Raw genomic sequence first — 23,784 nt, forward strand, 5'->3', positions numbered from 1 at the left:
ATACCCTGAACGCGAAGAACTGAATATTATATGAGAGCTCAAGATACCAACAAAATACCATGCAGATTATCTGGAGGGACAACGCGGACGCCCAGGTCTACGAGACTGCCCGCCTGGACAACGTCTTCAACAAACACAGCCCAAATCGATTTCCACTGGCAATTGTCAAGGTGACCAGCGAAAATGATGTCATTGCAGCCGTACAGCTGGCAATCCAACATAAATGCCAGGTCTCCGTGCGGGCGGGAGGTCACTCTTTCCCAGTATGGAGTGTCCAAGATGATTCGATCTTGGTGGACATGGGCGACTGGAAGCAAGTCAAGATTGATCCAGAGAAAAGCGCTGCTACAGTGACGCCTAGCGTCACCAGCAAGGAGCTCAATGACCGTCTTGCCCTCCATGGATTAATGTTTCCCGGAGGCCATTGCGGTGATGTAGGATTGGGGGGTTTTTTGCTTCAGGGCGGAATGGGGTGGAATTGCGGAGTATGTTTCTCCAACAAACAGTTTCTTCATCATGGATTGAGACATTTTTGACATTTTACCCTCCCAGAACTGGGGATGGGGTTGTGAATTTGTCGAAGCTGTAGATGTTGTGACTGCCCAAGGCCAACTTGTCCACTGCAGTGCACAGCAGAACGAAGACCTTTTTTGGGCTTCTCGTGGAGCCGGACCGGGTCTGTATTTATCACCCCGATGCTTTTGTGTATTATTTACGTTTCTGACTATAAACACAGCTTTCCCGGGTCTTATCACGCAGTTCCATGTGCGTCTCATACCACTTCCGCTAGAGATCCATTCCTCGATGTATATCTACCCTCAAAATCTATACTACGAGGCATTCAACTGGGCTCTAGCATTGGCACCTACCTTAGATGGTGACACAGAGATCACCGCAAAGGCCAAATGTGACGAAGGAAAGCCGGTCTTCGCCATCTATTTCACCAGCATGAAGGATACCGAAGCGGATGCCAGAGCAGCTCTTCAGCATGTTCAAAATTCCAGACCCGCAGGCGCACTAACTGAATCCTTCTGTTACAAAGACAGTCTGGGTAAACTCTACGAGGTCATGAGCACCTTGCATCCTAAGAACCACCGATATCTGTCGGACAATGTATACCTTAAAAATGATGCAGATGTGCCCGGTCTCTTAGAAAAAGCGTGTTTTACGCTCCCACACCAAAAGTCCTATCTCTTCTGGACTTCAATGCGTCCGTGGAGTAGAAAGAAGCTTCCTGAAATGGCGCTCAGTATGCGATCAGATCATTATTTCGCGGTTTATCTGATTTGGGAAAAGGAAGAAGATGACCGGCGGTGTCGGGAGTGGCTGCAACAAGTCATGAAAAAGGTTGAAGTCGAATCCGTTGGGTCATATATAGGAGACTCGGATTTCGAGCTACGCTTGACTGAATACTGGACGGTGGATAATGCCCAGCGGCTTACGAAAATCCGAGACGAACGGGATCCCGATGGCCGAATAAATGGGGGGTTTCCTGCAGCCTCCAAGAGAAGCGTTTCGAGACAGGGATAAGAGCATTTGATTTCGTTTTGGTGCTTCATAATGTTGAAGAATGCAATCTATGACGAGATACGAGCCCAGGTTCTACCAAAATTTCATTAAACACCTTCGACCTCGCATCGACACCAGAAAGCGAACTCCTTGGTCTATGTCCATAGGACTCATACTATCACGCATAGAGACTCGTGCTTGTGGATAGCATGCACGGAAAGACTGGGCAGTCGCAAGGTGTACTTCGATCTGTGTCAGGGTGTCCATGAATTTGATAGAATAATTTTGACTAAATTGCCGCAGAATGACTACTGAGTAGGGTTGCTTCAGGTCAGGCTGTAGTGCTTAGTTCGTATTCTATTGCTAAAGCAAAGCAAGGATGGCATGTCATCTTTAGGGAGATATGCACGGTCATGTGCATCTGTCCACCGCCCCCCGCTCTGTCCTTTCATCTTCCTGTCAACCTCCCGTCATTTTGTCATTATCAATAGTTTCAGAACACGCCTGTCTCACTTGCATCTTTTGATGGCCTTCCAACAGGCTGATTTAAAAAATGCTGTACACCCACGCAACCATTATTACCGTTGATTCCGATCGACGTATTATCGAAGATGGCGCCCTCAACGTTCAAGGAAATATTATTATAGACTTGAACAAATCCAGCATTTTACGTGCAAAGTATCCCCACGAAGGGGAATATGATCTCAGCGGACACATCATGATACCAGGGTTGATATCAACACACATGCATACAGTCCAGACATTGATACGGGGAACGGCAGATAACAAAGAACTTCACAGCTGGCTGGATGATAGAGTCCGTCCACTGCAGAATGCGATGACTAGTGAAGATGCCTATGTATCGGTGCAGTTAAGCGTTGCCGAGATGCTGAAATCAGGAACAACATGCTTTCTGGAGAGCATGGTATGCATCGCATCACCCTACTTCTCTCTCTTATCGGAGATTTAATCAACTTCCCCTTCCAAAAAAAGTTGTGAGCAAGCTAAGTATTAGATGGACAGTTTCTCTCTCAACATAATTTTGATGGACTTTGTCAGGTGGTTCAACAAAGTGGGATTCGAGGCTGTTTGGGTCAATTCGCTCCCAACCCTGGCCAAGACAGTGATTTGCCGGACAGCTCCATATCCGACGTAGTGGAGGCCTGGAAGAAGTGGAATGGCGCTGCAAACGATCGTATCCGGGTATGGTTCGGAGCCATTTCTGCGGGACTGTAAGCCTGGCTCTATCTGCAGCTTGACTGGAGTGTGCTGAGTAGAAACGTATCCAGGGCTCTGCATTCTCGAATGAAAGAAATGGCCTCGGTGGCCCATTCTCACGGGATTCCGATCACGATGCACTGTGCAGAAACAAGAAGACAGTTCGAATACTTCAACTCTCTGGGACATAGCCCTGTCTCTTGGGCTGATTCTACAGGTCTACTGTCGCCATCGACTGTGCTGGTTCACATGGTACACCTGGACAATGACAAAGACATCCCAAAGCTAGCAGCCTCTGGCACTCATATAGCGCACTGCCCAACTTCAAACGCCAAACTAGCTTCCGGTATTAGCTCTGTGCCGGAGCTACTTGCGGGAGGCGTCAACGTTAGCCTTGGTACAGACGGAGCTCCCTGCAATAACAGCTGTGATCTACTACAAGAGATGAAGCTTGCGGCTATTATCCATCGGAGTGTTTCACATGATCCAACTCTGATCCCTGCGGAAACCGCATTGGAAATGGCAACTATCAACGGAGCGCGAGCTTTAGGTCTTGAATCAAGCATTGGAAGCCTGGAAATCGGCAAGAAAGCGGACTTTGTGGCCATCAACACGGAAAAGCCGCAGCTTCAGCCATACATTAACCCTGTCAGTGATGTGGTATATGCTGCGACTGGAAGGGATGTGGATGTGGTGGTAGTGGATGGCCAATTGTTGGTAAAAGATGGCGAATTATTGACCATGAGCGAAGGCAATATCCTCAACGAAGCCAAGAGAAGAATCCACGAAGTGACCACCAGAGCCGGATTAGTGGAGAGGATCAAGTCTCCCTGGCCAGTACTGTAAGGAGATAAAATGTTGGGACTGGTTTTGGTCGTTCAAGCCAGCAACTTCAGTTGAATCTCTTCTGGTCAATTGCATGAATCTCTTCTTCTCTCATGAAGCAGACCCTCCAGGCCATTCCCACTCATCCGATTGAGAAATCTCTGCGACACCAAAGAAGTTAGTAGTAGTGTTGTGTTGTCCTCTTGGCTGCAGGGTTCTTGACCGCCAGACGCCTGTTCATATTGTGTCCGTTGGAAGACGGAGATAACAGAGGAAGTTTTGGGCCGATGAGAGAGGGCATATGAGATCTAATCTTGAGGTGTGGTTTTCTTGATGACTCGAAAAAAGAGAGAAGACCTAGGATTGGGAGGAAGGTGTTTTCTCTCTACAATCGAAACCTTGACGCTCAACGCGATTACATCATCCGCAGGTACCCACGTGGGTCCTCAATCGGGAAGGTGATGCGGCAGGCCCGTGACATGGACCAACCCCGCTAATTGGCTGCATGGCCGCCCACCGCCTTCTGGCGTCATTCCCGGCCCAACGTCTGGAGGCATCGCCAACGGTTTGCTTTTTCCTTGTCCAGACGAGCCTTCATTTCTCAGGAGGAAGGCAAAATTGCCTTGTGTTCCGGCATAGACACTCTGCAGAGATGACAACGCTTATTCCTCGTGAGCCCTACTCCAAGGAAGAGCTCGACCAGCTCTATCCCCGGGACTTGAAGCTGCAGTTGGTCCAGGTGGTAAGTCTCCGTGAACACCTTTGGCAGTCGATCGCGAGCTAATGAACCGCACAGTTTCTTCGCCATGGTGAGAATTTATGAATCCCGGCTGCATTTGAATAATCCCAGTCAAACTGACAGTTCAATGTTCAGGTGAACGTACACCCGTATCGTCGCGGTTTCAAAATGTACTGTACCTCGGAACCATGTCCCTTCCAATTGATTGAAACATGCTGATATCCTGAAGGCAGGCCTTGCTCCATGTAAATCACCCTTTATCCTTGCCACATGGACTGCGAATCCTTTCGTCTAATCAACCTCTCCCATAAAGATTGGCCGTACTGCAACGTAGCACGCCAAATGATCCAAATGGCAGCAAGCAATCAAGACGTTTCCTCGTGGAATGGCTTCCAATGGCGGAGAAAGATGGAGACCTTTGGAGACAATGATGAATCAGTGGTGGCAGTTGGCGCGACCGGTGATATAGAGGGCATTTGGCAAGTCTTGGATTCCTGACAAACACGAACTGGAGGAAAGCATATGCTGACTGATGTAGTCAACATGGTGAATTGACAGACAAGGGCCGCGAAACAACCTTTGCTCTCGGCCAGCGCCTGAGACATCTCTACGTCGACCAGCTTGGATTCATGCCCAAGATCAAAACCGACACGGAGGACATGTATCTCCGCACCACGCCCATCCCGCGCGCTCTCGAGTCCCTTCAACAAGCCTTCTGGGGCATGTACCCATCCGGCGCCCGTACACAAGATTTCCCTGCCCCGGTGATTGTTGCTCGTTCTGTATCGGAAGAGACACTTTTCCCTAATGAGGGCAACTGTCGTCGATTCAGACAACTCGCGAAGCTTTTCGCTGACAGGGCCGCACTTCGCTGTACGTTCTTTTCTCCAAGCGTTGAGATTGGGGGGATCCCATAAAATCGGAGGAGTTGATGGCTTACAATCTTCCACAACTTACAGGGAACGACACCGATGAAATGAAGTACATCAACAGTCTTTTGTCCAAATGGATGCCGGAAAGCTCGCCGAAGGTCGCAGTTGACTCTCACCCTCGCCTCTCGGGAATCGCAGACACCATTAACGCCAGTCTCGCCCACGGGCCCGCAACGAAACTCCCGTCAGAGTTCTATGATAAAAAGAGCAGGCAGCACCTTAACACGATCGCCGTGGACGAATGGTTCGCCGGATACACTGAAAGCAACGAGTACCGCAAACTCGGAATTGGAGGCCTGATGGGCGACGTGGTCGACCGCATGGTCAGCACCGCTGTGGATGGCGGCTGGCGCAGCGAGACCTCGGCTTCCGGCTCCTCCACCGAGCAAGGCAAGGCGATCAAGTTTGCTATGAGTGGATGTCACGACACCACGCTGGCCGCAATACTGGGCAGCACCGGAGCGTTTGACGGAATCTGGCCCCCTTTCACCTCGTCAATTGCCATTGAGCTCTTCGCTAAGACCAGCCAACGGTCTGGTGAGAACGCCGGAGTTATGCTGGAGGAATTCTCCAGCCCGGCCATTGCCGCGAAGAAGCCGGGTTTCTTCTCATTCCTGGGTGGCTCTTCGTCCTCGAACAACACCCCGTCCTCACCCTCTGACACCGCTCGTGCCCCCCTGTCGTCATTCCCGGAGTCTGCGAGACAGAGCATGAAGCAACACTATGTCCGTATCCGTTACAACGACCGTCCAGTCCGTATCCCGGGTTGTGCCGCCAAGCCTCAGAACCATCTCCCTGGGGACGACACCTTCTGCACGCTTGACGCGTTCAAGGAGATTGTCGACAAGTTCACCCCCAAGAACTGGAGCAATGAATGTGTACAGAACCTCGGCGAAGGCCTCTACGGCAAGGACGAGAAGGAGAAGATTCAAGCTGGTTTCTAAGGAGGATGCAATTACTTGTATAGTGTGATTTTTCGTAACCCGTTTTGGTGCCCACCCACATACAATTGGCCTATATTTGAAAAAGTTGAGAGGTTTCTTATTAAGACATAGTGAAGAATCTATATTGAATCCCAGTATCGGCCATAGAAACACCAATCAATCCTATTTATACACACACCGGAAGAACCAGAAATTCACAAGGAATGAAAGATAAAACATAGAAGCAAGAATGCATGTAAACCAAACCTCTATCAGGTAATAATAGCAAAGGTATAATTACGCTTTTGGGCGATCTATCTATACATTCAAAAGCCAGTAACAAAAGTAGGCTTGCATACTTCTCCGCTCTCGTAGAGCGTGCTTCACGCACGCGACTTCTTCGACCGAGATCTGGTCATGGGCGGGCTGTAGCTCGTGGGGGTGCTTTTTCGGCGAGGAGTCACCGGACGAGGCTCGAGATCGGCTTCATCGCCGCTGGTGCTCCATCCGCTTTCACTCTCGCTGGCACTCCAGGCAGAGTGTTTCGGCTCCGGTTTCTTATCGACATCAGTGGCGGGCGCCGGCGGCGCAGGTTCAGGGGCTTCAACAGCCTCCTTACCCTTTTTGCCCTTCTTGGAATGTTTGGCGTGCTTGGCTGCTTTCTGCCGCATGATTTCAGCGGCCTGCAGTTCCAGTTCCTGCTTGTGTTTCTCTGACTCCTCGGCAGAGACGCGTTCAAAGATCTGGCTAAGCTTATCGATCGCGGGAGCATAGGCCTGGGTGATAGGCATGTCACCAATGCGGATGCGCATGTAGTCGAAGGCTCCCACCACCGGGACGTTCACCGGTCTCTGCTGGGGCTTAAAGTTGCTGTCGAACTGCACGGGAGGCATGCAGTCCCGGCCTTGAGCCATGGAGGGGTCTTCGTCGTCCAGTTCTTCCAGTTGTTCGGGTGCTTGATCAGTCTGCTCTCCATCTTTGACCACGAGGCGAGGATTGTCTCGTTCAACATGCGAGATTTTCTGGTATCGCTGACTGAAGTGGGTGAGGATGATCGATCGGGCTTGCATCAAACGGCCCACTTCGATAGCCTCGGCAGCCGTGGAGTGTTTTTTGGCCAGAGCCGATCCCGCCATATCATTCTGGAACGTGGCCTCGTGGATCATGACCGTTGATCCAAGGCCGATGGAAGCAAAGGATGGAGAGGGTCGGCAATCGCCCGAGAACGAGACCTTGAATCCGTCTGGGAAGACGAGGGAGACAGCCCTGGCGCCCTTGCAGTGAGCCACTTTCGCGGTCAAAATTTCGGAGAGCCCGGTGGCTTCCCGGAGGAGAGGTGCCAGGGGAGATAGTTTCTCGTTGAAGCTGAGAGTCGTAGTTTCGGGCTCTCCGCCATCGGTGTCGTACCCTGGGTAGGAGCCGTCCGCACGGCAGTGACGGTAGGTAAGCCGGGTCTGGTACACGCCATCCTCCAAAAACGTATCGGGCCTCAAGGGCACGATTTTGCCAAAGCCGTAATCCTCTACGCCGGCGTACTCCTCGAGCCACTCGACCATCATTTTCTCGGACACTAGAAACAAGCGTTTCTCTTTCAGGATTTTGGACATGTCGGTCTCAATCTCGCTGGTTTGGGGAGCTCCGTTGGGGTAATTTTCTTGATACCAGGCCCGGATGACGGAGGCAGTACCTAGATGGTGGTCCGCATGAAGATGGCTAATCCATATGGCTCGCAGGTTCTGCAGAACCTCTCGCAGCTGCTCGGGCTCGAACACGCGCTTTAGCTGGCCCAATGTGTTCTCACCACAGTCGAGTAAATAGTAACCAAATCCGGGCACCCGGACAAGAGTACTCGAGACGTTGCGATACCTGGACGGCACCGATGAGCCCGTCCCCAATGTAATGACCTCCGCGTCGCACCCGGGGAGATTCTGTCGAAAGCTGTCCAATCGACTTTGAAAATCATGTTTCTGGACACGTTTCCGGATGGTTGCCAAACGTTTCTCCACAGCGACTGGCATATTCTGAGCTGCGCTCAAAGCATTGAACCGTGGTGCAACTTCCGAATGGTTGATCTTAAAATTAGGCTCCACGTCGATGAGAAGCCCAGGTTCCAGAGGCTCAAATGACGAGTTTTTGCGAGCTTCCGTCGTAGTCGTCGGTTTAGCTGTAGAGGTTCCAGGTTGCGGAAGGGTAACATTGTCATGGATAGGAATGGGATGGTTTTCGCGTCTTATTCGTGCCATCCGCACCTGCGAGCCCGAAACCCCTCGCATTGACAGGTAATTTGGGTTATAGTCGGTGCTAGACACAGTGTGCTTGCAGTGAGACATTCGTGCCACAAACTCGCGGAGTTTGGGGTGCTCCCCGACACCGGGACCAAGAATCCAAACAAAAGCTTCGAGGTTCGTCGCCACAGAGGGCGAATTCCACTCCGGTCGATTGACCAAGTTTTCAACGTAATCGGCGCTTGGGAGGTCAATGATTGCCACTCCCTTGCCCAGTCGTGGCGGTCCAAGGACCATATCTGGCGTGACGACCTTACCGTCTTGGGAGAGCACGGTTTCGCCTTGCGTCAACTTTCCAAAATCCGCGCCAGGTTTGACTCCACACTCCAGGGCCTTTTTAGGATCGAATTTGCCTCTGAAATCATGGTTTCGCACGACATACGAGAGTGCTTCGTCACACGGCGACGTGGGCGGGATTTTTTCCACAGCCGCGCCGGGCCAAGGCTGTCGTACAAAGACCTTGATGTCGGGCAGAGGTTCATCGCTTCCTGGCGCAGGACCCTTATACAAATCGAATGACTTCGTTTCCGGATTGCGGACAAACATCGCTGCGGGCATTTGAACTTCTGCCAGGGGGGTCTCCACAAGAGCGTCCATCCTCCAAGACGAGTTAAACATGTCGGTAATGATCGACTGCCTGGTTATCTGATCCTTGGTGCGGGAGTCCAACTCAGGCTGCTCCGTTTTGCTCTCTTGGAATTCATCGAGGCTCCTCTTCCTAGGACTTTGCGGACTCCCCGAGGAGGGTTCCTCTGACTGAGGCTGCGAAGAAGGGCGGATAGGCAGGGCCCAGACTTTGATATTGTTATCCGACCACGCCGGCTGCTTGAAGGGATCTTCCGCACCAACCGAGGCGTCTTTAGGCCTGCTCTCGGAGCCATATTCCTTTGCGAATACTGGCATCCCCTGTCTGAAAACGAACCGCCGAGCAGTGGTTAACGTGTGCGCCAGATTGGGGGCCCCATGAAGTGTCAGTGTGCCTCGTTGTACCACCGTCTCTCCATCGTGCACCGCGAGAGCCATGCCATGTTCCGCCTTCCCCTCCTGGGCCCGACGCTCTGCCTTCTCACGGATGCTGGCTTCCTGGGCAGCATTCGAGTTGCCAAGTGTATCGGCCAGCGTAAGTATGATGCCGATCAAGCCGCCATTATTCTTCCACTCCGACCGTCCCGTGATGAATGCATCAGTGAGATATGGAAGTCGAATACCGCGTTCCCCACAAGCCCGCTGGGTACCCTCAGATAGTTGCCCGAAGAAATAGCGCTTGTCCGGGAAGTTGAGGATGAGGGATGTGCCGGGGGTATCGGCGGTTGGGGTCGTCACGACCTGATAGTGGACTTTCATGGGTTGAAGTCCAGTGGACGGGCTCGGCAAGAATTCGAGACCTGAAAGTTTATAGGTGGAAGGGTTGTATGTCAAATAGTTTGGCCGAGATTTCCAACTTCTCGACCGAATTCTTGGTGCGCGAAATACGTAGGTCCCTGGATTCAACGGCTTCGGATTGTATGCTCTGGCGCCCCGGGTTGACGGAGAGGATATGATAGGTTTTTCGACGGGCGGACTCTGAAGGTGGGATTTGCGGGGCGAAAGAATTTCAGCTGAAGGGCGACGAGCGGAAGGAGGCTTGTTCCTGCTAATGGAGCGCGCAAAAATTGAAGAGCGGCAAATCGAGGATGGAGCAACACTTCCGCGAAAGGCTTTGCGTGAGAGCCCGCGGATTAATTGGAAGGAAGCCAACTTGGCTAGGAGAAAGAGAAAAATGGGGCTATAAATAAGGAGTGTGTATTGAACATTTCCTGATGGGTTGTTGTGGGATTGAAGGACGGCTGGAAGGACCGAGATCGAAGTGATGCCTGAGAATGGAGAGATGCCTCAGAAAGAGCCTCCTCTGCCATGTGACTCCAAATTGTCCGTTGGAGCTTTTTTCTACGTCGCAAGGTACAATGAAGGAGCATTTTGAACTTCTTTTGACTTGCTTGATTTCTATCTCTTAAATTTGTTTTGAGGCATTGAAGGAGGCCCATAAAAAGAAAAAAAAATTGAGAAAAAATCCAACTTCCCAGATCACGATTCCAAAAAATCCCAAACCCTGGAATACAACCCAATCCATTCCATGAAACCCCAAAAAGACAAAGGAAACAATAAAAAAAAAGGTGGAAAATAGTGAAGCCAACAGACCAGGCAGATTTAAGCGACGACGCAATATACAGTCACAGGCTCATGAACAAAGGAAAGGCATATTGGTGTCTACACGAAGGACTCATGTTCAGGTATCTAGAACATTTAAAAAAAAAATAAAAAAAATAAAAAAAATAAAAAACATAACAAGAACTTTCTTTACAGGCGGGAAATTGTTCACTCAGACAGAAGGGGGAATCATGAAAGATGCGAAGTGAACATGGAGACACGCTGGAATGAGGCTTCCATGCTGTGGCAAAAGTGAGCGAAACGCTGAGCAGTAGCCTTCGACTCGTTTTCAACAATGAGCTCGAAAACAGGCTCTGACTTGTCGGAAGTAACGCCTTCGAAAGGCTTATCCGACGACTCAGGGACAGATGTCGGCAAGTCTGCGAACAGAGCGAATGCGGGATCGGATTCATCAATTTCAACATCCGGGTTTTCCACGCCAACACCAGGCGCCTGGGGCTGCTCAGTCACCGGTGGGCATTCCAGAACGGGCGCCTCCTCCTTGTTGCTAGCGGTCTCCGGGAGAAGCGATCCAAGAGGAGATCCCTTGCCGGACAAGATCTCCGTGTCCATGACAGGAGGCTCAGGGACTTCGAAGACAGCAAAGATGGGCGTGTTGGCATAGTTCATGTCAATGCCAGAATTCCAACCACCGTTGTTCAAGCCCATAGCAGAGACGTCCAATCCTTGGTTGGGGACCATGACCATCTGGGGGTTCTGTTGCATGGGGTAGTCCTGTGGCGAGTGGGTCGGAGGGGTCTCCTTGGGAAGACTAGCCTGCATCGGCGGCTGCGACATCGTGGGAGGCTGCTGTTGCGCTTGAGGCTGCGCCTGTTGCTGTTGCGACTGGGACTGCTGCTGGGGCTGGTTGGACGTGGGTAGGCCGTTGATGCCTTGCTCATCAAGGAACTGAGAGAAGTTCGGAGACGACAGGAGCATGTGGGCAAGATCCGTCAAACGGGCGTTTTCTTCAAAAAGAGCACGGTTTTGCATGCGAAGATCGTGGGCCTCGTTGGTCCTGGCCGCAACTTCGCTCTCGAGCTGGCCAATGTATTCTGGGACGAGTTAGCGTTGCCATAAATATCAAAGGCAAAGACGTTATAACATACCCTTTCTTCGCGATCGGAAAGCGCGGGCAGAAACTTTGTTGCGGAGCTGACGGCGTTCCTTGCTGCTGAGTTTCTTTCCCTCCTCGCTGGCAAGCAGTCGCTCGTCCTCATCCATGTCTTGTTCATCCTTCTTCGACTTGGCCATCTGGGGCAGAGAAGACGGGGACGGGGAATCGTCAGGGGATCCCATAGCATTCTGTCTCATCTGCTGCAGGAGGCGCGAGATGCGCTCCTCCACGACAGGGTTAGAGGCACGAGGTTGGGGTTGCTGAACTGCTTGCGGCATTGGCTCCTCCACCCGGCGTTGTTGCTGTTGCTGCTGCCGGAGCATGTGGTGGTGTTTCTGCTGCTGAGCAGCCTTGGCCATCGCAGCCTGCTGCTGGTGCATTCCGGGGTACATGCGGCCCACCTGGGTGGACTGGCCAGCGGAAGCGACTTCTTGGCCGCCCAGGGCGCTCGGGTCGACAAACTGGCTCTTGTTGGGGTTGGGAGAAAAGAAATAGGCAGGGACAGCACCCATGTTGTCGGACTCCAGGTCCATTTCTGAGGGGTTGCGGACGGGGACGGCGTTGAAGTCCAGGGGGGCATCTTCGCGCTTCAGTTGAGCGCCGGCATACATGTCTCCGTTCATCGCGAATCCGGGGCTGGAACCACCCAGATTCATGCCGTTCATGTGGTTGAAGGTCATCGCCTGGGCCAGGGCTCCTGGCGGCAGACCGGTCTGCTGCTTGTGTTCATCATATTGATGGCTGGGGCCTTGGAAGGCGATCGGTGATTGACTGCTCGAGGCAAAGCTGGCGCTCCGGACATCGCCGGCAGTGAATTCCGTGCTCGGAAGAGTAGGTTGACTAGTCAAAGCAGCCTTAGGTCGGGACGGTTCTGTGTAAGTGAGCTGGTCGAGGTTGAGGAAGGTGTCGATGTCTTGGTCGTAGGACGGGGCGACCGCCGGATGTTCCGCAAGAGTCGCCATTGTGAGAAATCTCTGCCGGTGTGGTGATTACTAGTAGAATGCCCTCCGGTATTCCAGGCAGTCGAGAAAGGAAAAAAAAAAAAGAAAATAGACTGATCCGACCGGAGACTGCGCTGGATAATCGAAGATAACGAGAGACTAGGCGTAGATTTGGTAAGGGGAGGGAGGGAGAAAGTATTAAAACCAACGGGGAGGTTGACAAGTGGACTAATCCCGATCAGAAGAGGGTTGAAAAAATAAAAAATAAAATAAACGAGAAGAATCACCCAAGAATGGTACGTATTCGTAGAGGGGATTTAGATAGGGAGGTAGGGGAGATAGACGATAGATGGCAAGGCGATGGAGCGGATGGAGAGAAGGGATTAATGAGGAACGAGCGATGAGGAGTTGGGAACAAACAGGGAGATGGAGTTCGCGCCCGGGCGAGTCGAGGTTGGACAGGGCGAGCCAGGGGAACGGAAAAGACCAAGTGGGCAGTTTCTCCACGACAGGAATAGAAATCAGGCGGCGGCTTGCGCGTCCCCCGCTGACTCAGCGCCCTTCCCCGCCGCCCGCCGCGCCCGGATTGGCTGCGGCCGAGCCCTAGTAGGGCTCCGGCGACGCTAGCCCCTTCGCCGGAATCCACCGATCCCTCGCCAGGGAGGAAAAGTCCTGCATCTTTCAGTGGGCAGCATGTATCAGGAGATCGCCGATAAGATCTCGCCCTCGACAATCATCAGGTACGAAATTCAATTCACTTCCAATCGTTGTCCGGTGTGGGTAATGGACACTCAACGTCGTCGATGGCCTTGTCCGGGGGGAGATTCGGCCTCATCTACCTACGCCGTAGTCCGCCGAATCCAGCCTATTAGCCGGAGTCCCCTCCGTAATGTCCTGCGATGCCGCGTCTAATATGCTTCATACAAGCATGGTGGATGGCTTCGAGCCGCCCCCTGGTTGCCCTAATACCAATGACGATTGGCAGCCGTCTGCAATTTCCATCCTGCCTCCCCTGTGACGTTTTGCCGTTTCAGGCCTGCTCCTCCCGGGGCCGTTGGTCACTGGAGGGGGATAAGGGGCGGCATTAGGGCATTAGGGCGTTATTCTTTTATTCTTTTACTCTTTCGTTCGTTTACTCCGTATTGCTACTCCGTAGTTCAATACACAACATGAATCGACCCGGGCTTCCTGCGTACTCGAGATGCTTGATCGTGAGACTTGAGCACCTGGTCGGCCTCGCCTCCTGAACCGCTTCAGTCACGGGGTTCCACCAGTCTCGTTCGGGACCATTTCTGAGACTCCTCCCTTCTGACGTCAGTGGCTGCCCACCGGCCAATGCGAGGGAAGCAGCGCGGTGTTTTTGTTCCGCCGTGAATTCTTCGACCAACAAGAATGAAGCGTCCACATGGGTTTCCCAGGGGAAATGCGCTCAGTGCACAGTGCGCACCCTCCACGGAGGGAGGGCACTTGGGAATGGAATGTGCAGGTCGGCCAATTGACCGTCGAGGATCGTGTCCCGTGGAGCCCTCATGCCAACGTTTCATACGGCGCATATTCATATTTCATCATGAAATTAACGCAACCGAAATCCATCTACCACGGCGGCGCTAACTCCCCTTGGGGACCCGACAAATCACGGCGTTCTAGAAGGACAACAGCCCAAGTGGGTTGATTTTCTCGAGTCTCGACCTCTTTTGCAACTCCCTCAATAATAATCCTTCTGGCGCCGGGTGGATTCCGGGTGGAGAACGCCATCACGGTTCACCACCGCAAGCAAAGCTTGGCGCTTACCTGAGGAGGGCCAACGACGGCACAGCCTTCCCCCCTTTCCAGACTAGGGCCCTTTCATTGGCTGCGGCTGCCAGAGCCAAGCCCCTTAGCCCGGTCTCTGTTCACCTGAAAATCGCTTGTTTTTTAAGTTGGGACGGTCGCCTGCACTAATTTAGTATTCCGCAGCAACGCCCCTGGATCATGGCCGATAACGGCTATCAGAGCCCTGCAAGAACGCCACTCTCAAGGGTCAACATCGCCCGCAAGTACGGCGTAGAACTTGGACTGACGCATTATTCTCGATCTACCTATCGTTACCCAACCGTCATGCCTCGGACGTTACCCCGTAAACGAGACCAATCCGCACGGCTTGTCCTGTAGCCGGCGTCAAAAGTATACATGTACTACTGCGCCTCTCGGTCGCCTTGAAACGATGGATGAAAATGACTCCCGGACGAATTCTCCCTTTATGGTTTAATCCGTGCAGTCGGCACTCTTCGCACCCCCATGAAGCCTCTCTTCGGAGCTGGAATCGTCCGTTACCGCGTAAGCCGAGTGAAGAAAACTTGGGATCTTTGTAGCCTGGTGAGGCTGGACTTGTGTTGTCCCATGTTCTCACGGGCAATGGATCCGTCGACCGACAGAGATACAAGTCTAGAACTTCGAGGTGAATCGGCACTCAAAACCAGACGCCCGACAAGGTGATTCTCCACTTCCAGCCTACTCCGTAGTGATGTGTCCATGAAGACTTTGACACCGCCCAAGATCGCATGTTTGAAAAAAATAAAATAAAATAAATTCATATTTGCAGGATCTGCTCCGTGCTCGGTACTCTGCCATGTCCCAGAAATGGTCCTTGTTCGCTTCACAGACTTCTGGTGAACCAGGCTAACGCAGACTAGAAGCCTTCGAGACGAGCCGGTGGCCGGAGGATGTCCGGCAAAGCTAATAAAGCATATCCCCTAAGCCTAGTACTCCATACTAGTACCAACTTTTATCCCGTTGTGCCTCCGGTATTCGCCAGAATGGCCAGAAGAAAAAAAGCTTGGTCTACCAAACCTTTGGAAAGCGGGAAGACCTTATTCAATTAGGCTGGTGGTGTTTGATCTTCAGATCTGCCCCCGAACATTATCGGTATCATGACTACTACAGTAGCAGCGTGGGACACTTTTCAAACAGCCAGCAAGGAATAAATAGATCTCTGCTCCGCTTCAGGATCTGTTTAAGGATACCATCTAACAGGGGAAGGGGGTTACAACTTCAATTCGTTCACGGTCCATTCCCTATTCCGTGTTAACCCCATTTCTCCGACTACGCAGATAGCAACTTCATTTTGCCTCCCCAGTCGTTCGAAGACCTGAGTTCAACAGAACACTCCCTAAATGGAAATACATACGGTGATTGTAGACTACTGCGTATTGGGGCAGAATTCCGAACCCTAACACAAGTTCGGCATTCCTTTTCGCTCGGACAGAAGACACCGCCGTCAAGTGCACAAGGGCTAGGTTTCTGATACATTGCAGCTGACTACGGGGTGCTTCGGAACAAAAATGTCTCTGTCAGTTGAGGACATCCTATTTTAGGTATTGTGGTTGCCTGTTCTCGCGGCGCATGCGCCCAGCTCGATATAGACCATTGGTCATTGCACCAAATGTGGATGGGCCATTGTGGCGATGAACCCAAACTTAATTCTCTCCTCAGCTGCCGCCAGACAATTTTTGAGATTGCTGAAAACGGTGTTTGAGACCACTTTGGATGAAGTAGCATGTTCAAATTGATTTAGCGAGTTGAAAAGAAAAAAAAAAAAAAAAAAAAAAAAACCAGCCATTCATGATGCTCGTGTTCCCATCTTGTTCCAGTACACATCACCCTCCGTTGCATGATGCACCACGCTACAGACAGTCATGCTGATTTGTCTACGTTTAAATGGAACAGAATCGTATTTCAAATTTATTCATTGATACATTGAACTGGAATGAAATAAGTTCGTTCGATACATAAATACCTACAGAGTTCAATGATATGCGACACATTTGGCAATATAGTAACCTTAACAAAACCTCATAAACAAATCATATCGTCATAATCTGTGAAAATGTGCATCCCAAGCGCACTGCATTACTCGTCGGGATCAGCCAGCTCGTCATGGGTGAATGAGTATCTGGTTCCACGTCTCTCAGCAGTTTCGGGGGCCGCCCAAGTCCCGGTTTGGAAACTTCCACTTGAGGCCTGGTTACCCTGCGCCGCAAATTCGCGCTGGAAGTCGTGGTTAGAAATGTGCAAGGTTCATTATGATTCATTCAATTCAATCGCACCTGAGCGTTAGGCTCCATACTGGCAACCCCTTCCTGCTGGTTGCCCTGGGTGTCCTGGTCAGCAGGGTCTTCGGGGACCTTGATTGTTGCACGATTGGAGAATTTCTCGCGATTGAATCTCGAAGTCATGTTGAGCAAGAATGTTAAATATCGAAGTTCAAGAGATATACCAGGTCTTAGTAAGTGCTGTGAGATGAGAATCTAAACCCCGGGGGCGGACAATGAAAGGTCTGGGGTCGGCACTTTTATATAGGGTTGAAATGCGGGGTTGAGGTCATGATGGTGTCGTCTTGACGTCGATATCAAAGGCAAACCGAAACAACAAGCCAATTATATGTCCCGGCTGTTGCTAGCTACCGCACATGGTCAACTTTGTTTCCCTATTGTCCATTGATTGTCTATTGCCACGGTGAAGTCAAACCGAGCTTTTCCCATGGTTGGCCACGCACTTGACTGGATCTGGTGAACTATGGTCATGCCAACGGCTGGAATAATGTGAGGAGACGTGGGAACTACAGGCAAGTTATACGATCATCGATCTCTGAATTTTTGATTATACCTTGCGATTTCGTCAGTAGACTGGATCGAGGCCTTTCCTGCCCTTCCACAATCCAGGGGTCGAGTATAGTTCGCTGGTCGAGGTTGTTGCTCTTCTGTTTCATGGTTATGTAAGGGTTTGTAACAGCAGTATATATGTTGGTGTGTCTTTCTTTATTCGTTCAAGAGAAAGGGGTCCGGGTTTGGTTTCGGTATGGTTATCCTTATGCATTGTTGGAAATCTACTCCTCGCCCAGGTGATTCCCATATGAGGTGAAAACTTTAGCTACCTGGCGGGTAATTTTCATCGTACGACAAATCCAGGTAGCAACCTTCCTGTAGCATTTTCACCGGTTGGAGATCCCGAAACCAAAATCCTTTCGTGGTCGATGAGTCCTTAGGTCTGTCTCTGGGCGCTTGAATTTGATATCCGAGAGGCTCTATATAAAAATTTAGAGCCCATTTTAACGCTTGTTAACCTCCTATCTAACACCAATTGATAGATAATCTATATATTCATCTACCTACTAGTAGTAATAGGGGGTCAAGCTGAGCCCTCAACATCCATGGCGTTGCTGGTGCTAGCAATAGTAAGTAGAGGATGAAATTATATACAGTTCCGAAAAGCCGACCGACCGTAGGGAACTTCAAGTAGTCCTATGAATTTGTTAGCTTTGCCCCCGAGAGCATCGAATTGGCAGAATAATGTATTAACCAAATATGTCATGAGTCACCCATGAGTCACTGCCAGACTGATCTCCATAAGAACCGGTCGGCAGTCTTGGTTCTCCCAGAAAAGCTGCTGCTCAACACGAGCCTGGATTCCTCAGGCCAGTAATCCCGGCTATTCCGCTTTGGGACCCCGACGCCGATGCGGTCTTGTACACTACTGAAATGAGTCGCCATCGTCGATTTAACCAAATGTGCAGTGACTCAATACAGCCCGTGGGGCTGCATAAGTCGATCAGGGTGCAGTTCGCTTAATGAGTCGAATGCCCGAATGATGTCTTCATTGGTCGGTCCGAGACACCCCAGGGGGGCTCCATAACCGTGTTCTCCGGTCCCAAAGCCATTCTTATAGAAAGGGAGAGGACAGGGGAGCTGTTTCTGAGAATTCGTTACTTCGTGAGAATGTAACCGCTTTGGAATAATTGAAAGGTACTTGACTTGCCGCATTGCTTCTTGACAACTCGGAGTTCGAAATCAATTTGATTCCGCCATACCTGCAATTATGACTGCATCTATCATTGCGACTTGCAAGCAGACTCGGTTTCATCTACTCGGTGATAGACCCTCACAGGAGGTACATGCTTCCTTTCCCATATGCAATTCTAGTTAAATTGGTAACGCTAATTCAACTCCCGCCGAGCTCATCTATAGATCGATGTCGAAGGACTCACCATCGCAGTTTCGTCTGCACGAGAGACGACCGATGACCCCGCGAGGTTCAAACCCAAAGGGAAAGCAAAATCGAGGGCCGATGCAAGAGAGCTTATTACAGATGGACACTTGCGCCTCAAGGCAGGTGTGCACTATGGATTGATCGGCCGGAACGGGACCGGAAAGTCAAGTAGGCTTCGTTCCAATGAACTTGATAAAGGGGAAACTGGCTAACGGAAAATAAAGCATTGCTCCGATCGATGGCTGATAAGCTTGTACCGGGCATTCCGCATCCCACTCGCATAGCTATCCTACAACAGACCGATTCCTCGGCCCAGGAAAGCCTTGAGAGCGGTGACGAGGACGGTCGGAATAAGACAGTGCTAGCATATGTCATGAGCAGTGATCGGCACAAGAATGATCTCGTTCGAAAGATCAATCGTAAGTTCAGGTACCGAGGTTTTTCTCTTCATTGCGTGTCTAATATGTCGGCATCTTCAGTGCTTTCCAAAAGCTTCGAAACAGATGATCCCTTCCAACCAGTCCATGCAATCCGCAGAGTTCGACATGATGTGATTGAAAAGCAATTGTTTCTGGCTCAGAAGAATGCGAGTCTTAAGAGTGGAGCTAGAGGACTGCAGGCACGAAAAGATTTGAGATCGGTGGAATCAAAACATGAGGAATCGCTCAGATTGTATGTATACTGTCACGTCAACCTCGCGTTAACAACTCTGACTTTTACCAGATTAAACGAGCAAAAAGAGTCCATCGAGGCCGAGGTAATAAAGCAAGATACACAGGCAGCGGTTGAAACTCTGCAGGATTTACAATCTCAACTTGAAGCCGTGAGTGGAATGTGACCAACCTGAACGATTGTTGCTAAATATAACATGTTCAGACGAATTTGGTGGATACGGAGCAACATGCTCGCCAGATATTGATAGGCCTAGGATTCCAAGAGTCGGCATTCAGCACGCCATTCCTGACCCTATCCGGTGGCTGGCGTATGCGCTGCATGCTAGCGAGTATCTTAATCCAAAACCCCGATATCATGATCTTGGACGAGCCGACAAACTTCTTGGATTTGCTGGGGGTGGTATGGCTAGAAACGTATCTCCAGCAGATGCGTGAAAGTTCCCCGACCACCATGGTTCTCGTCTCCCATGACAGGGATTTTGTGAACGCTGTCTGCGAAGAAATCATTATCCTTCGGGACCAAAAGCTGTCTTACTTCAAAGGAAACCTCGCAGCGTACGAGAAAGACTTCGAAGAGCAGAAACTGCATTGGGGTCGCATGAAGGAAGCGCAAGAGCGCCAGATTGCTCACATGGAAGCAACTATACGCGACACCATGAAGATAGGGAAAAAGACAAACGATGATAACAAGCTGCGCATGGCCAAATCGCGGCAAAAGAAAGTCGATGACCGCATGGGCCTGCAGGTTAACGCCAACGGGGGCCGATTTAAACTAAATCGTGACCTCGTCGGCTGGCATTTGACTTCTAGGGCAGAAATTGAAGTTCCTACGGATGAAAAGGGTGTCTGGATAACTTTACCTGATGCTACTGAGCTGCGATTCCCAGGCCCTCTCATTTCCTCGGAAGGCGTTGTCTTTCGTTATAAACCACACGACTCTCCTGTATTGAACGGAATCGATATTGTCATGCACATGGGCGATCGGGTTGGTATCATGGGTCTTAATGGATGTGGAAAGTCGACACTGGTCCGCCTGCTGACTGGAAACATGGTTCCAAGCAAAGGGAAGATCTCGAACCACTCGCGGCTAAAACTAGGCTACTATGCACAGCATTCGATAGAAGACCTCCAGACAGAGTCCCAAGCTGACCCTGGTCTCACGGCATTGAGCCTGATACTTAAAGAAGCCAACGGTCAGCTGAATGAAGGCGAGGTCAGGGGTTTGCTGGCGACCCTCGGACTCCAGGGCAGGATAGTCTCGGACGTGCCAATATCTCGGCTGTCTGGAGGGCAGCTTGTGAGTGTTCTGGGGAAATTATCGTACGAATCCCTGACCAGTCGCTAACCCGCCATTTTTCATAGGTGCGCTTGTCATTAGCGAGGGTGATCTGGAACTCACCGCAGCTTCTCATATTAGACGAAATAACCACCCATTTAGACTTCCACACTGTCACAGCTCTTGCATCTGCACTGTCCACGTTCAACGGTGCTATCCTGCTGATTTCACACGATCGATTTCTGGTGCGCTCCGTTATAGAAGGAAAGCAAGACGCAGAGCATACGATGGATGACCATTTTGAAGGTGTGGAGGAAGAGGCCGAAGAAGGGCACAGAAGACGACGAGTAGTCTATGTTTTGACAGCAGGGAAGCTCCAGGAACAGCCGAAAGGGGTGGAGCAGTTTGAACAAAGCCTTGTGAAGAGGGTTCAGAAGATGATGCCCACAGTAGGATAGAGGGGTTGGCATGGATCCAAGTACACCACTGGTCGTTGTATACGATGCGTTACCTAATGAATCATGCACGGATGAGTCATCCGACGGCCTGCTCCGCGGGGAAAGCGGCGAATGACCGGGCGGGATTGATAAGCTTGTGCTGTGTCGAACTCTTACGCAACAGTGCTATCTCTCCATCCCTGCCTTAGTTTATCCTACGCCCCTCTCTTATATATACTACTTCTACCCCCATCTCCACTAATGAAGGAAACAGCTCTTTGCTGGTCCCAGTTGAGCAGAGTCTCTGCTGAAGATGACTGAATTCATATTGCCCAGACGGCGGCTCGTGCCTTCGCTCTTCTCACCGGTTAGGCTTCTCCACACCTCTACTGTCCGAACGCCTTCGCTCCTTCGGCCTCATGGCACGACCTCGACGACAAGAAAGTTCGAGAACGATGATGCCCAAAGTGCGACGGCCACGTACAAACCAACGCCCGAGGCCACTCAAAACGCCCCGTCTCCGCGATGGACTGCACTGAAGACTGCAAAGCCGTTCTCCGAATTTCTAACGGATACGTTCAACCGCCAACATGATTACCTTCGAATAAGCGTCACCGAGCGCTGCAATCTCCGCTGCCTATATTGTATGCCGGAGGAAGGAGTGCAGCTTTCTCCGCCGGCTCGTCTTCTGACTTCCCCCGAGATTGTGTACCTCTCGTCGCTCTTCGTCTCGCAGGGCGTGACGAAAATTCGCCTGACCGGCGGAGAGCCGACCGTCCGGAAAGACATTGTCCCCTTGATGCAGTCGATAGGGGACCTACGGCGCAATGGTCTTCGGGAGCTTTGCCTGACGACTAATGGGATATCACTCCATCGCAAGCTGGAGCCCATGGTGGAGGCTGGATTGACCGGGGTAAACCTCAGTCTTGACACTTTGGATCCGTTTCAGTTCCAGTTGATGACAAGGAGAAAGGGTCTCGATGCCGTGATGAAGAGCATCGATAAGATTCTGGAGCTGAATAAGTCGGGCGCCGGGATCAAATTGAAGATCAACTGCGTCGTGATGCGCGGGTTGAATGACCGGGAAATCCTTCCGTTTGTCGAAATGGGGCGTGAAAGCCCCGTTGAAGTTCGGTTCATCGAATATATGCCTTTTGACGGTAATAAATGGAACCAGCACAAGATGGTTTCGTACCAGGAGATGCTGGCTATCATCCGCGAAAAATACCCAGCACTGGAGAAAGTGGCTGATCACAAGAACGACACCAGCAAAACCTACCAGGTCCCGGGATTTGAAGGCCGGATTGGTTTTATCACTAGCATGACACACAATTTCTGCGGCACCTGCAACCGACTTCGGATCACTTGTGATGGAAATCTAAAGGTATGCTTGTTTGGGAACTCCGAGGTGTCATTGCGCGACATCATTCGCAAGGAGAACAACGGGGAGCCTATAGACGAGGCGACACTAAGGGAACTGCGACTTCTGGAAGCCGTCCCGCGGGCGTCTGGCGAGGAGAGTTTGGCTAGCCAGAGAGAGCAAGAGCTACTAGACATCATTGGCATGGCAGTCAAACGGAAGAAGGCAAAGCATGCTGGCATCGGCGAACTGGAGAACATGAAGAATAGGCCCATGATACTCATTGGTGGGTAGGCGCAGCCCCATTTCTTGTTTTCCAGGCCAAGAGACCTTACGAATGATGACATTTATGCATTTAATGGAATGGTTTTATTTTCTCTAGACTATAAGTAGGCATTCATTCTGCTCAACTTGGGTCTAGTGGAATCTACCATATTTGCCGATCGTCTTTTTCTTTTCAATCTCGGGTGATACTGATAGGCAATAATAGATAATCAGCGCATGAATCATCCCATTGTACCGAGGCTTTCATACGGGCAATCGACAATCCCTTTGCGAGGCAAGCCGTGGTCCAATATACCAACCTACATGGTTCAGCCCGGCACACCGATAACAACGCAAACGCGTGCTTATCATGGCCGTAGCGAAGCGCCATGCGCAACGGAGTCCAGCGATCGGAACACGAACCGGAAAAACACGACCGCTCTCCCTGCAACATCTGACCCTGACCTGCCGCATCTTACTGTGTCACAGAATGTCCATATGACCAAGATCAGCGCCAAGCCGGTTACGGAAAGAGTTGCAACGGCCAGCTGCCTGGTAAGCTTTTCTAACTCACGCCCCTGGGAATTGCTCCGCGAAGGCCGCGGGACTCGAAAAGGAGACGTGTTCAGCGTTGCTCGTATCGCCGGTATCATGGCGGCCAAGAAGACGCCGGATATCATCCCCCTGTGTCATCCCGGGATCGAGATCACCGGGGTGGAGGTCGACGTCAAGTTAGTTGACCCGATGCCCTCCTCAAGGGGAGCGAACGAGTCGACTCAACATGGAGCAATGCGAGTCGTAGCTACGGTGAGCTGCCTTGGACGGACGGGAGTGGAGATGGAAGCCATGACTGCAACGATGGGAGCCGCATTGACCGTGTACGACATGCTTAAAGCGGTGGACAAAGGGATGGTGGTGGGCGGCGTGCAGCTGATGGAAAAGAAAGGAGGGAAGAGTGGACACTGGATTCGCCAGGACGAGGTGGACCAGGGGCAATGAGATGGGTTTCCATGGAGCGAGGATGCGAGATGAATGGAGTCTATCCCGATGAAGAGTGGAAGTGCCGACAGTAG

At 51.2% G+C, this 23,784-nt stretch overlaps 9 protein-coding genes across 9 annotated transcripts; 5 read left to right on the forward strand and 4 right to left on the reverse strand.

The window, feature by feature from the left end:
- Positions 1 to 26: 26 nt before the first annotated feature.
- P170DRAFT_393025 (FAD-binding oxidoreductase) lies at positions 27 to 1,663 on the forward strand. The gene is made up of 3 exons (XM_024846004.1): positions 27 to 485; positions 553 to 676; positions 737 to 1,663. The coding sequence occupies exons 1-3, from the start codon at positions 60 to 62 to the stop codon at positions 1,528 to 1,530; spliced, it is 1,344 nt and encodes a 447-aa protein (XP_024699925.1). The 5' UTR covers positions 27 to 59; the 3' UTR covers positions 1,531 to 1,663.
- A 399-nt stretch (positions 1,664 to 2,062) lies between these two features.
- On the forward strand, positions 2,063 to 3,573 carry P170DRAFT_368191 (amidohydrolase; the record flags this gene model as incomplete). Its single annotated transcript, XM_024844845.1, has 3 exons — positions 2,063 to 2,434; positions 2,533 to 2,741; positions 2,799 to 3,573. The coding sequence occupies 3 exons, from the start codon at positions 2,063 to 2,065 to the stop codon at positions 3,571 to 3,573; spliced, it is 1,356 nt and encodes a 451-aa protein (XP_024699926.1).
- A 242-nt stretch (positions 3,574 to 3,815) lies between these two features.
- P170DRAFT_289519 (putative acid phosphatase) lies at positions 3,816 to 6,348 on the forward strand. Its single transcript, XM_024843234.1, has 7 exons — positions 3,816 to 4,294; positions 4,349 to 4,361; positions 4,427 to 4,461; positions 4,521 to 4,536; positions 4,605 to 4,770; positions 4,830 to 5,164; positions 5,251 to 6,348. The coding sequence occupies exons 1-7, from the start codon at positions 4,058 to 4,060 to the stop codon at positions 6,165 to 6,167; spliced, it is 1,719 nt and encodes a 572-aa protein (XP_024699927.1). The 5' UTR covers positions 3,816 to 4,057; the 3' UTR covers positions 6,168 to 6,348.
- On the reverse strand, positions 6,275 to 10,244 carry P170DRAFT_440878 (uncharacterized protein). Its single transcript, XM_024850178.1, has one exon. It carries the CDS (start codon positions 9,773 to 9,775, stop codon positions 6,530 to 6,532), a length of 3,246 nt encoding a protein of 1,081 aa, XP_024699928.1. The 5' UTR covers positions 9,776 to 10,244; the 3' UTR covers positions 6,275 to 6,529.
- Positions 10,245 to 10,594: 350 nt separating this feature from the next.
- P170DRAFT_393035 (bZIP transcription factor) lies at positions 10,595 to 13,114 on the reverse strand. Its single transcript, XM_024846005.1, has 2 exons — positions 11,728 to 13,114; positions 10,595 to 11,673 (listed from the first exon to the last, which is right to left on the reverse strand). The coding sequence occupies exons 1-2, from the start codon at positions 12,695 to 12,697 to the stop codon at positions 10,808 to 10,810; spliced, it is 1,836 nt and encodes a 611-aa protein (XP_024699929.1). The 5' UTR covers positions 12,698 to 13,114; the 3' UTR covers positions 10,595 to 10,807.
- A 732-nt stretch (positions 13,115 to 13,846) lies between these two features.
- Positions 13,847 to 14,441, reverse strand: P170DRAFT_289602 (uncharacterized protein). The gene has a single exon (XM_024843235.1). It carries the CDS (start codon positions 14,233 to 14,235, stop codon positions 13,930 to 13,932), a length of 306 nt encoding a protein of 101 aa, XP_024699930.1. The 5' UTR covers positions 14,236 to 14,441; the 3' UTR covers positions 13,847 to 13,929.
- Positions 14,442 to 16,564: 2,123 nt separating this feature from the next.
- P170DRAFT_480377 (uncharacterized protein) lies at positions 16,565 to 16,890 on the reverse strand (the record flags this gene model as incomplete). Its single annotated transcript, XM_024853769.1, has 2 exons — positions 16,565 to 16,702; positions 16,762 to 16,890. 2 exons carry the CDS (start codon positions 16,888 to 16,890, stop codon positions 16,565 to 16,567), a joined length of 267 nt encoding a protein of 88 aa, XP_024699931.1.
- A 1,639-nt stretch (positions 16,891 to 18,529) lies between these two features.
- P170DRAFT_503498 (ABC-F family ATP-binding cassette domain-containing protein) lies at positions 18,530 to 21,254 on the forward strand (the record flags this gene model as incomplete). The annotated part of the gene is made up of 7 exons (XM_024854205.1): positions 18,530 to 18,601; positions 18,679 to 18,868; positions 18,925 to 19,119; positions 19,180 to 19,372; positions 19,424 to 19,523; positions 19,577 to 20,671; positions 20,737 to 21,254. 7 exons carry the CDS (start codon positions 18,530 to 18,532, stop codon positions 21,106 to 21,108), a joined length of 2,217 nt encoding a protein of 738 aa, XP_024699932.1. The 3' UTR covers positions 21,109 to 21,254.
- Positions 21,255 to 21,400: 146 nt separating this feature from the next.
- On the forward strand, positions 21,401 to 23,710 carry P170DRAFT_367866 (molybdenum cofactor biosynthesis pathway protein; the record flags this gene model as incomplete). The annotated part of the gene is made up of 2 exons (XM_024844828.1): positions 21,401 to 22,733; positions 22,938 to 23,710. 2 exons carry the CDS (start codon positions 21,401 to 21,403, stop codon positions 23,708 to 23,710), a joined length of 2,106 nt encoding a protein of 701 aa, XP_024699933.1.
- Between the last annotated feature and the right edge of the window lie 74 nt (positions 23,711 to 23,784).

The sequence above is a fragment of the Aspergillus steynii genome (assembly GCF_002849105.1).
Source record: "Aspergillus steynii IBT 23096 chromosome Unknown P170scaffold_9, whole genome shotgun sequence".
NCBI classification, from domain to species: domain Eukaryota; kingdom Fungi; phylum Ascomycota; class Eurotiomycetes; order Eurotiales; family Aspergillaceae; genus Aspergillus; species Aspergillus steynii.

Excerpts from the sequence above, each read along its gene's own strand:
- P170DRAFT_393035 (XM_024846005.1), bottom strand. The coding sequence starts at position 12,697 with ATGGCGACTCTTGCGGAACATCCGGCGGTCGCCCCGTCCTACGACCAA. Across the intron at positions 11,674-11,727 it reads TTTCCGATCGCGAAGAAAGG|AATACATTGGCCAGCTCGAG; the intron begins GTATGTTATAAC and ends AACTCGTCCCAG.
- P170DRAFT_289519 (XM_024843234.1), top strand. The coding sequence starts at position 4,058 with ATGGCCGCCCACCGCCTTCTGGCGTCATTCCCGGCCCAACGTCTGGAG. Across the intron at positions 4,771-4,829 it reads GGTGATATAGAGGGCATTTG|TCAACATGGTGAATTGACAG; the intron begins GCAAGTCTTGGA and ends TGACTGATGTAG. Across the intron at positions 5,165-5,250 it reads TGACAGGGCCGCACTTCGCT|GGAACGACACCGATGAAATG; the intron begins GTACGTTCTTTT and ends CACAACTTACAG.
- P170DRAFT_440878 (XM_024850178.1), bottom strand. The coding sequence starts at position 9,775 with ATGAAAGTCCACTATCAGGTCGTGACGACCCCAACCGCCGATACCCCC.
- P170DRAFT_289602 (XM_024843235.1), bottom strand. The coding sequence starts at position 14,235 with ATGAATATGCGCCGTATGAAACGTTGGCATGAGGGCTCCACGGGACAC.
- P170DRAFT_393025 (XM_024846004.1), top strand. The coding sequence starts at position 60 with ATGCAGATTATCTGGAGGGACAACGCGGACGCCCAGGTCTACGAGACT. Across the intron at positions 486-552 it reads GAATGGGGTGGAATTGCGGA|AACTGGGGATGGGGTTGTGA; the intron begins GTATGTTTCTCC and ends TTACCCTCCCAG. Across the intron at positions 677-736 it reads TTCTCGTGGAGCCGGACCGG|CTTTCCCGGGTCTTATCACG; the intron begins GTCTGTATTTAT and ends CTATAAACACAG.